This window comes from Bos taurus, chromosome 8, assembly GCF_002263795.3.
Source record: "Bos taurus isolate L1 Dominette 01449 registration number 42190680 breed Hereford chromosome 8, ARS-UCD2.0, whole genome shotgun sequence".
Lineage (NCBI taxonomy): Eukaryota > Metazoa > Chordata > Mammalia > Artiodactyla > Bovidae > Bos > Bos taurus.
Genome location: NC_037335.1, coordinates 102505963 through 102517228, shown reverse-complemented (window position 1 = coordinate 102517228; position 11266 = coordinate 102505963). Strand labels below are relative to the sequence as shown.

Sequence of the window (11266 nt, the reverse complement as noted above, 5' to 3'; positions counted from 1 at the left end):
ATCGTAGTAGCAGGGAGTCTGGGCTAGTTGAGAGATATGATCTGCAGAGCCTCCGAGAAAAGCACGCGGAGGACAAGGTTCTGCGAAGAGAGAGACTCAGAGGCAGTGTGGGAAGTGTAGTCCAGTTGGCTTAGCGGATGATTCGGGGTGGGCGCCTAGGTTCCGGAAAAGGACTGAACAGGCCTGAAAAGAGGTAGGTGCGGGGAATCGCGCGGCTGCAAACTGAACTCAGGGAGCGAATCGAGGGATTCCGGGGCCTGCTGTCGGCTCCTGGCACGGCCAGGGGCTCTAAGTCCTCCTGGCGCCAAGGGCCATGTTGCCATGGAAACTCTCGCCCTGGACCCTCTAGTGCAGCCCGGGGGCTGCGGCAGGAGTGCTGTTCTCCGCTGTCAGGAAGTTCTCTTGGCAGTTTCTTCTGAGCTGGGTGGGTTTTCGGTGGATTTGGACAGTGGTGAAACAATAAGTTCAAAGAGCCCTCTAGCGCCGAAGTGAAATAAAGACCAGGCGGAGGAGCCACGCCCCGCTTTTGCTATCTCCAGCAGGTCTTTCTATCTTATTCTGAGTGAGATGATGAATGTGAGGCCTCAGGTAAACTGCAAGCAAACAACTTTTCACAACCCTGCTGCCCTGGGTGCTGGGGCATCAGAGGTGGACAAGACAAGATTTTTGCCCCCTTGTAGGGGGTGAAAGTGAAAGTGAAGTCGCTCAGTCGTGTCCAACTCTTTGCGACCCCATGGACTATAGCCTCCCAGGCTTCTCTGTCCATGGGATTTTCCAGGCAAGAGTACCGGAGTGGGTTGTCAATTCCTTCTCCTTGTAGGCGGTGGAGATTCACAAAATATTGGTGTTTCCAGAGCTGGAAAGAGCCCCCTCCCCTCCCCTAGGCCTCTTTACGATAATAATGGCTATTTACTGTGAAAAATTCTGGAAGAGATGGGAATACTAGACCACCAGACCTGCCTCCTGAGAAATGTGTATGCAAGTCAAGAAACAATAGTTAGAACTGGACATGGAACAACAGACTGGTTCCAAATCGGGAAAGGAGTAGTAAAGGCTGTATATTATCACTCTGCTTATTTAACTTATATGTATGTTTTTAACATATATGTATGTATGTATTTATATATGTACTTTTAACATATATGTATGTATTTAACATATATGTACTTATGCAGAGTACATCATGCAAAATGCCAGGCTGTATGAAGCACAAGTTGGAATCAAGATTGCTGGGAGAAATATCAATAACCTCAGATAGGCAGATGACACCACCATTATGGCAGAAAGCGAAGAAGACTTAAAGAGCCTCTTGATGAAAGTGAAAGAGGAGAGTGAAAAACTTGGCTTAAAACTCCACATTCAGAAAACTAACATCACGGCATCTGGCCCCATCACTTCATGGAGCATAGATGGGGAAACAATGGAGTGACAGACTTTATTTTTCTGGGCTCCAAAATCACTGCAGATGATGACTACAGCCATGAAATTAAAAGACACTTGCTCCTTAGAAGAAAAGCAATGACAAACCTAGACAGCATATCAAAAAACCAGACACATTACTTTGCCAACAAAGGTCCATCTAGTCAAAACTTTGGTTTTTCCAGTAGTCATGTATGGATGTGACAGTTGGACTATAAAGAAAGCTGAGCGCTGAAGAATTGATGCTTTTGAACTGTAGTGTTGGAGAAGACTCTTGAGAGTCCCTTGGAGAGCAAGGAGATCCAGCCAGTCCATCCTAAAGGAAATCAGTCCTGAATATTCATTGAAGGACTGATGCCGAAGCTGAAACTCCAATACTTTGGCCACCTGATGCGAAGAACTGACTCACCTGAAAAGACCCTGATGCTGGGAAAGATTGAGGGCAGGAGGAAAAGGGGACGAAAGAGGATAAGATGGTTGGATGGCATCACTGACTCAATGGACATGAGTTTGAATAAGCTCCAGAAGTTGGTGATGGACAGGAAAGCCTGGCATGTTGCAGTCCATGGGGTCACAAAGAGTTGGACACAACTGAGCAACTGAACTGAACTGAACTGATGGAGCGTTTGCTAAACGCCAGGTTTTGTTACAGGAATTTACACTGCAATGCAACATTTAATCCATACAACAACAGATACAGAGCAGGAAACCAAGATCTAGTAAAAGGTGAAGCCAGTTGTCCAAAATCAGTGGGGATGGAATTAGAATCGCTGCCTCCAATTGTTGTTCAGTTGCTCAGTCATGTCAGGCTCTTTGCGAGCCTCTGGACAGTAGCATGCCAGGCTTCCCTGTCCTTGACCATCTCCTGGAGTTTGGTCAAACTCCTGTGCATTGAATTGGTGAAGCCATCCAATCATGTCATCCTCTGTCATCCCCTTCTCCTGCCTTCAATCTTTCCCAGCATCAGGGTCTTTTCTAATGAGTTGGCTCTTTGCATCAGGTGGCCAAAGTATTGAAACTTCAGCTTCAGCATCAGTCCTTACAATGAATACTCAGGGTTGATTTCCTCTAGGATTGACTGGTTTGATCTCCTTGCTGTCCAAGGGGCTGTCAAGAGTCTTCTCCAGCACCACAGTTTGAAGGCATCAATTCTTTAGTGATCAGCCTTTTTTATTGTCCAGCTCCCACATCTGTATATGACTACTGGAAAAACTAACTTTGGCTATATGAACTATTGTAGGCAAAGTAATGTGTGTGCTTTTTAATATGCTATCTAAGTTTGTCATTGCTTTTCTTCTAAGGAGCAAGTGTCTTTTAATTTCTGGCTGCAGTCACCATCCACAGTGATTTTGGAGCCCAAGAAAATAGTCTGTCACTGTTTCCATTGTTTCCCCATCTATTTGCCATGAAGTGATGGGGCCAGATGCCATGATCTTAATTTTTTGAATGTTGAGTTTTAAGCCAGCTTTTCACTCTCCTCTATCACCTTCATTAAGAGACTCTTTAATTCCTCTTCACTTTCTGCCATAAGTGTCATCTGCATGTCTTAGATTATTGATATTTCTCCTGCAGTCTTGATTCCAGCTTGTGCTTCATCCAGCCCGGCATTTCTCATGATGTACTCTGCATAGAAGTTAAATAAGCAGGGTGACAATATACAGCCTTGACGTACTCCCTTCTCAGTTTTGAACCAGTCTGTTGTTCCATGTCCAGTTCTAACTGTTGCTTCTTAACCTGCATACGGGTTTTTCAGGAGGAGGTAAGGTGGTGTGGTATTCCCATCTCTTTCAGAATTTTCCACAGTTTGTTATCATCTACACAGTCAAAGGCTTTAGTGTAGTCAATGAAGCAGAAGTATATGTTTTTCTGGAATTCTCTAGTTTTTTCTGTGATCCAAGGCATGTTCGTTCTAGAAGGTCATGTAGGTCTTCATAGAACCATTAAGCTTCAGCTTCTTCAGCATTAGTGGTTGGGACATGGATCTGGATTATTGTGATATTGAATGGTTCACCTTGGAAACGAACAGAAATCATTTTGTCATTTTTGCAATTGCACCCAAGTGCTGCATTTTGGACTCTTGTTGACTGTGAGGGCTACTCCATTTTCTTCTTCTAAGGGATTTTTGCCCATAGTAATAGATATAGTGGTCATCTGAGTTAAATTCGCCTGTTCCAGTTCATTTCAGTTCACTGATTCCTAAAATGTCGATGCTCACTCTTGCCATGTCCTGTTGGACCACTTCCAATTTACCTTGATTCATGGACTCTGGACTTCAAGGAGATCAAACCAGTCAATCCTAAAGGAAATCAGTCTTGAATATTCATTGGAAGGGCTGATGCTCCAGTACTTTGAGCACTGATGCGAAGAACTGACTCCTTAGAAAAGACTCTGATGCTGGGAAAGATTGAAGGCAGCAGGAGAAGGGGATGACAGAGGATAAGATGGTTGGATGGCATCACTGACTCAATGAACATGAGTTTGAGCAAGCTGTGGGTGTTGGTGATGGATGGAAGGCTGGCGTGCTGACGTCCGTGGGGTCACAGAGTCAGACATGACTGAGCAACTGAACTGAACTGACTGATGGACCTAACATTCCAGGTTCCTATGCAATACTCTTCTTTACAGCGTCAGACTTTACTTTCACCACCAGACACGTCCACAACTGCGTGTTATTTCTGCTTTGGGTCAGCCTCTTCATTCCTTCTGGAGCTGTTTCTCTACTCTTCTCCAGTAGCAACTGGACACCTACCAACCTGGGCGGTTCATCTTTCAGTGTTGTATCTTTTTGCCTTTTCATAGTGTTCATGGGGTTCTCAAGGCAGTAGTGCTGAAGTGGCTTGCCATTCCCTTCTCCAGTCGACCATGTTTTGTCAGAACTCTCCACCATGGCCCGTCCATCTTGGGTGGCCCTACACCACATGGCTCATAGAGTCATTGAGTTAGGCAAGGTTGTGGTCCATGCGGTCAGTTTGGTTAGTTTCCTGTGATTATGGTTTTCATTCTTTCTGCCCTCTGATGGATGAGGATAAAAGGCTTGTGCAGGCTTCCTGATGCGAGGAACTGGCTGTGGGGCAAACTGGGTCTTGTTCTGGTGGGCAAGGCCACGCTCATCTCCAGAGCAGGCACTTTTATCTGTTACTCTATACTGATCCCTGGCGGTGAGCTTTTTACAGTTTGCAGAAAGGTTAAAATGTGTCTCAGTTCTTTTTTTAAACATTCTCCACCCTTGGAACTTTGGCCTCCTCTATTTTTTTTCTACATTGGAATCAAGATAATATCTGATTTAGTACAAAGCAATTTGAAATGTGAGGTGCCCGTGTTTTGTATTGATAAAACAGACACATTACTTGTGTCTGTCCCAACCTTCGTGGGAGGAGGAGACATTTCTTCCTTGTGTATTTCAAAGTCCTGTCTATATCCTAGATACATGTATTAACAATTTATATCTCTACATGTATTTTTGGTTTTTGTTTGTTTGTTTTTTGCTTGGTAAGAAGTGGATTTATTTAACGAGAAACACACTCCAGATAGTGTGGGCCATCAGAGAAGGCGAGAGGGGCCTATGCATATTTTAAAGGAGCTTTCACTTACATGCTTCTCATGTAATCCTCTCCCTGTGGCCTATGTACAATTTTTATAGGAGGGTGACTTTTTTTTTTTCCCTTTCTCGAGGCATGTGGATCTTAGTTCCCCAACCAGGGATCAAACTGGTGCCCACTGCAGTGGACACACAGAGTCCTAACCACTGGATTGTCAGGGAATTTCCCAGGAGGCTGACATTTATTAATCCAACTGAGCAGCTAAGACTTTATCTGAGCTAGCTTTATCCAAATAGGGGTAATTTTGCCAGCATCATGGTATTTCTCTGTTAGAGTAAACCTGAGAATGTAAAAAGAAGAGTGTGGCACAGTGCTCAAGAAAACTTCATTTCCTTTTCTTTTTGGTTTGGATCTCTCAGTTTATTCAACAAAGCATCTACTAACGGTTATTATAGATGATCTCTACTGGATACGGTGAGGATATGAAGATGATGCCATCAACAGGTTTTAAACTCAACTGAGGAGTTTTATTTTCTTCTAAAAGAAAAAAAAAAAAAAAGCTTTTTTTTCTTTTTTAGCATAAGCATTACCTTTCAGATTCCAGAGTGTTCTCTTGAGCCTCTGTGTATACTTATTCTCTCTGCCTGGGATGCCCTTAATCCCCCTTTTCTGCTTGTCCATCAAAAATCAACTTAGACATCATCTCCTCCACATCCCTGTTCACCCCACTGGATGGGGTGCCTTTGTGATGTCATTACATTACCCTCATCAAAGTTCTTCCTACAGGATACTGAGGTTTTCTCTTTACGTTTGTTTTCCCCACAGACTGTGACTATGCCTTTTAACTCAGTAGCTGGAGCACAGGAAGTGTTGGTTGAATGAACGACCTATCCATTGAGGACCTATTCAGACCTTTAGGATAACCCTGTGAACTGGTGAGTTAGAAGGAGTTTTCATACGATTTCGCAAACTAATTTTAGCATTCAGGAGTGATCATAAGTCTCTCACAATTCCCACATAGTGTTGGTCAAATCTATTGACTTGTATATTCTCCTACTAACTATACTGAATTAAAATTGTGATATTTTAGCTTTATTCTCTTAGCTAGAATAATTATCTGGGAATGGACATGAGATTAAAGTGATTGATGCCTAGAATTCTATTTTATAGGCAGCTTGCTATTTTAAATTCTGGAAGAAAGAGATTTTTGGAATTATAGAGTTGTGGATCTGCATCATGATAATTATATCCCTAAGGACTTAGAAGCCAGTGTGTGATTTCAGATGAGTCTTTTGTATCACCATTTGTTTTAGTATGCATGCTTACAAACTGGTCTTATGTTTGTAGCTAAGATTTATGCCTTACAATTTTTTCTCCTTTCTATCATTTTTAACAGCTAATAGTTTACTGCATCTGCCCTTTAGTATTGATTTCATGATGCTGCGACGAAAACCAACCCGCCTAGAGCTGAAACTTGATGATATTGAGGAGTTTGAGAGCATTCGAAAGGACCTGGAGGTGAGTACAACTTTCAAACCCTTAGGAATATTTAAAACAGTAACCCTTAACTTTTGAACTCCAGATTCTCATACCAACAGCTTGTTTGAAATCTCTATTTGGATGCTTGACAGGCATCTTAAACATAATGTATTAGCTTCCTGTGTCTGCTGTAATGAATTTCCACAAACTTGGTGGTTTCAAACAACAGAAATTTAGGCTTTCACAGTTCTGCAGGCAAGCAATCTGAAACCAGTATCACTGATCCAAAATCAAGATGTCAGCAGGACTGTGCTCCCTCCAGCGACCGTAGGGGACAGTCCTGTTCCTTGACTGTTGCAGCTTCTGGTGGCTGCTGGCATTCCTTGACTTGTGGCCACATCAGTCCGGTGTCTCTGTCTGTAATCACATTATCTTTTCTGCCTGTCAAGTCTCCCTCTGCCCTCTCTTACAAGATACATGCATTGGCATTAAGGGCCCACCCACATATTCCAGGGACATGTCCCCATTGCAACATCCTTAATTGAATCACATCTACAAAGACCATTTTCACATACAAGGCAATAATTACAGGATCCAGAGATTAGGGCCTGATAGCTTTGGAGGTCATTATTCAGTGTACTAAACTTAATATGTTAAAACAAAAAACTCTTGATTTCTTCCTCGAACCATTTCTACCTCAGTATACTCTACTATGTCAGTATCTATATCTTTGCTCACACCATAATCCTGAGAGACAATCTTAAGTTCTCCCTTTCCCTCACCGTTTATATTCAATTTTTCCATAAATCCTTTGGTTCTACCTCCAGAATATTTCTAGTATCTACCCATACCTTTTTTATCTCCACCATTAGAACCCTATTCCAATAACCATTATCTCACTGCACAATTTGAGCAGCATCCAAGTTGTCTCTCCACGTCCATTATTGTGTCTTCAATCCTTTCTCCATTAGGTATCTATATAGAGTGATCTTTAAAAAATTTCAGCTCATGTTATTCTCATGCTTAAAAATCCTCAGTGGTTTCCTGAACCTGGAATAAAGCCTCAGTTCCTTGTCATGCCTCCAAGTTTTTGTATGTTCTGGCCCCTCTCTGGTTTCATCTTCTGCCACTCTTGCCTTGCCCTCTGTACCCTAGGCACATTGGTTTTCCTTTGTCCTTGAACATGCCAAACTGTTTATAACTCGTGGCCTTTGCACATGTTATTTTCCTCTGCCTGGAGTCTTTCCTCTTTCTTCATGTCTCAGTTTGAATGTGACCTCCTCAGTCTGAGAGGCCTCTTCTGACCCTGTCCAGCTTCGGTGTTTTCATTCCTACCCGTGCTCTCTCCATCTCATTAGGGTCTCTAAGAACACTGTATTCTTTTATTTCATAGCACTTATTATAATTTACAATGATTTGTTTATTGTAAAATCATTTACATTAGGAATGCTGATTGTAAAAATCATGCCTGTCTTCTCCACTGTTGAGTTCCCAGCATCTAGTAGGAGTTCAATATGTATTTTTTAAGCATAGCCTTACCATACGGTATTAGATGTCAATCAGTAAGACTTAAATTCTTTACTGGCTTTTGGAATAAAGTACAAATTCCTTAGGATGACATAAAAGGCCCTTTTGATCTGGTCCTTGGTCATCTCTCCACTTTATCTTCTCCTGACGAGTTATCTTTAATTTCAGTGTCAATAAACACTCTGTGCTCTTCCCCTGAAATGTCCCTTATGGTTTAAACTTCAGTTGTAAAAAGTCTTATTATATAAAGTGTTAGTCTCATACTGAAATTTGACCTTGCAGAGTCAGCTCCCCATTGAGTTTTTTTTTTAATTGAGTTAATTCTTATGACTGAGTAGTATTGTATGGTATATCTATATAGATATAGATACACCACATCTGTGTTATCCATTCGTCTGTCATGAGGCACTGAGGTTATTTCCATATGTTGGCTATTGTGAATGATACTGTGATGAACATGGTGGTGAACTCTTTTTGAAATAGTGTTTTCATTTTCTTTGGATATATACCCAGGAGTGGAATTGCTGGATCATATGGTAGTTCTGCTCTTAACTTTTTGAGAAATCTCCATTCTGTTTTCCTTAGTGGCTGTACCAGTTTACATTCTCAGAATGTGTGCTTTCCTTTTCTCCACGTCCTCTCTAACACCTGTTATTTCTTGTCTTTTTGATAATGGCCATTATAATGAGCATGAGATGATATCACATTGTCGTTTTGATTTGCATTTCTCTAGTAATTAGTGATGTTGAATATCTTTTCTTATACCTCTTGATCATCCGTTTGTCTTCTTTGGAAAAATGTCTATTCAGATTCTTGGGTCCTCTGTTTTTTTGTTGTTGAGTTGTATGAGAGTTTTATATATCTGGGGTATTAATCCCTTATCAGATAAATTATTTGCAGCTATTTTCTCCCATTTAGTATCCTGTCTTCTCATTTTGTTTATGGTTTCTTTTGCTGTGCCAAAGGTTTTTAGTTTGATATAGTCCCATTTGTTTATTTTTCTTTTGTTTCCCTTGCCTGAGGAAACAATACTCAGAAAGACTGATAAGACTGATTCAAATAGCATACCACCTATGTTTTCTTCTAGGAGAGTTTTATTGTTTCAGGAGGTCTTATAATAAAGTCTTTAATCCATTTTGAGTTAATTTTTGTGTATGGTGCAAAATAGTGGTCTAGCTTCATTCTCTTGCATTGGCTGTTCAATTTTCTCAACAGCATTTATTTAAGAGACTGTCCTTTCTCCATTGTATGTTCTTTGCTACTTTGTTGTAAGTCAATTATCTGTATATGTGCAGGTTTATTTCTGGGCTCTTAGTTCTGTTCCATTGACCTGTGTCTCTTTTTCTGCCAATACCATGCTGTTTTGATTACTGCGGCTTTGTAGTATAATTTGAAATCAGGGAATGTGATACCTCCAGCCTTGTTCTCTTTTTTCAAGATTGCTTTGGCTCCTCGGGGTCTTCTGTGGTCCTATACAAATTTTAGGAATTTTTGTTTTATTGCTGTGAAAAATGTTGTTGGGATTTTGATGGGGATTGCATTGAATCTGTAGATAGCTTTAGGGAGTATAGACATTTTAACTGTCCTATCCATGAGCATAGAATACCTTTTCATTTCTTTGTGTCTTCCTTTTCTTTCAACAATGTCTCATTTTTAAGTGTACAGGTCTTTTTACCTCCTTGGTCAAATTTATTCCTAGATATAAATTTATGCCTTGATATTTTTGTTGTTGTTTTTCATCTTTTTACTACAGTTATTTAGAGGGTTTCACTTGTTTTTTAGAGCAACTTTGGAGGGAGGAATAGTTTTTGTCCTGTGCTAAAATGGAACAGAAAACTGGTATTTTATTTGTTACTAAAATTAGTTTAATTACATTTTGCTGATTCTGGATTTTGAAACAGTCAGCAGTTGTTCACAGTTGGAAGCCTTTTAAATGATTTCATTTTACTTGGATATTCTGAGTTTCTCACAGCTTATAAAATGATATATCATCCTGTGCCTTTTAGAACTTGTCTTCACAAAGGTGTTTAGGGAGAGCTTTTCTAATGTTATGTTAGGTAGTATGACCTAGAGAGTAACTCAGGAGGCCATTATGTTTATATATATATGTGTGTGTGTGTATATGTATATATATAAATACCTCACTGATGCACTATATACTTTGATGCTGGCATTTAAAGGCTCCCAGATCAGCAGTGGTGAAGAATAGCAGTAAGTGGTGAAGAACAGCAGTGATTCCAGGGATTGGGATTGGTGTAGTGGAGCCATTCTTCTAATAAGGAACTCTCAGGTAGGGTAGTTGTGGGATGTTTGAAAGTGATCAAACTGAGACATTGACTGTGAATTCTGTAGTAACTTGTGGCTGGAGCCAAACCTTTTATCTGAAAACAAAAATGAATTCCCCAAGTCAGACAGACCTCATGATAAGATAGCACAAAACTTTCTATTCTTGTGTTACATTTAATCTCATGGTGTCATCTGTTAATTTCTGGTGGTTATTGTTATACCAGTCACTTTAATCTCCGTCTATTGTGTGGACTTTGCTCTGTCATAGCCCTGATTCATCTTCTATTTTAATGGTCTATTTCCCTTTTAGACTGTGACATCCTGGAAGGTAGGGCTTACATCTTTTATCACTGTATCCTCTTATATCCTCTCGGACCCCTAACCATCTAAACCTAGGATTTCAGCTTATTGTTGTGTAATCCCAAACCCTATCCTTTACCCTAATGCCTAATACATGGTAGGTGCTAAATAAATGTTTATTAATGAATAGAGTATTGCCTTAACACTAAAACATCTAAACTTTCAGACCCGTAAGAAACAAAAGGAAGATGTGGACATTGTAGGAGGCAGTGATGGAGAAGGTGCCATTGGACTCAGCAGTGATCCCAAGAGCCGGGAACAAATGATTAATGATCGAATTGGTTATAAACCCCAACCAAAGCCCAACAATCGTTCATCTCAATTTGGAAATTTTGAGTTTTAGAAGTGGATTATCTTGCGTGCCAGAGCCCTGGAGTGGAGTACAATGATGGCAGAAACACAAACAAGATTTAGAGAATGGAGTGTTCACAGTCAGACAGAATGTTTTACCTCCTGCAGAGAAATACTTCTGCGTGATTACGGATGCTTAACTTTCACTCTGAAAGCTGAAATTCAAACTCTGGTTTGTCTCTGAAAAATTTGACTTGATTTTTGTTTTTAAAAATAAATATATTTTTGGGAAAGTGTGTGACATCCTTAATGAAATATAATAGCACCATTAAATTGCTACATCATTCTTCTCAACTTTATTAAAA

The 11266-nt window shown here is 40.5% G+C and overlaps 1 protein-coding gene across 2 annotated transcripts; it reads left to right on the top strand.

Moving 5' to 3' along the window:
• The first annotated feature begins 3 nt into the window (after positions 1-3).
• On the top strand, positions 4-11194 carry CDC26 (cell division cycle 26). Of its 2 annotated transcripts, none has more exons than XM_005210559.5 (4): positions 4-193; positions 5784-5893; positions 6383-6476; positions 10777-11194. In XM_005210559.5, exons 3-4 carry the CDS (start codon positions 6393-6395, stop codon positions 10951-10953), a joined length of 261 nt encoding a protein of 86 aa, XP_005210616.1. In that variant the 5' UTR covers positions 4-193; positions 5784-5893; positions 6383-6392; the 3' UTR covers positions 10954-11194.
• The last annotated feature ends 72 nt before the right edge of the window (positions 11195-11266 follow it).

Bases quoted from the DNA above. Each gene is read 5' to 3' on its own strand.
- CDC26 (XM_005210559.5), top strand. From the start codon at position 6,393: ATGATGCTGCGACGAAAACCAACCCGCCTAGAGCTGAAACTTGATGAT. The intron at 6,477-10,776 runs GTGAGTACAACT...CTAAACTTTCAG, and splicing joins GCATTCGAAAGGACCTGGAG to ACCCGTAAGAAACAAAAGGA.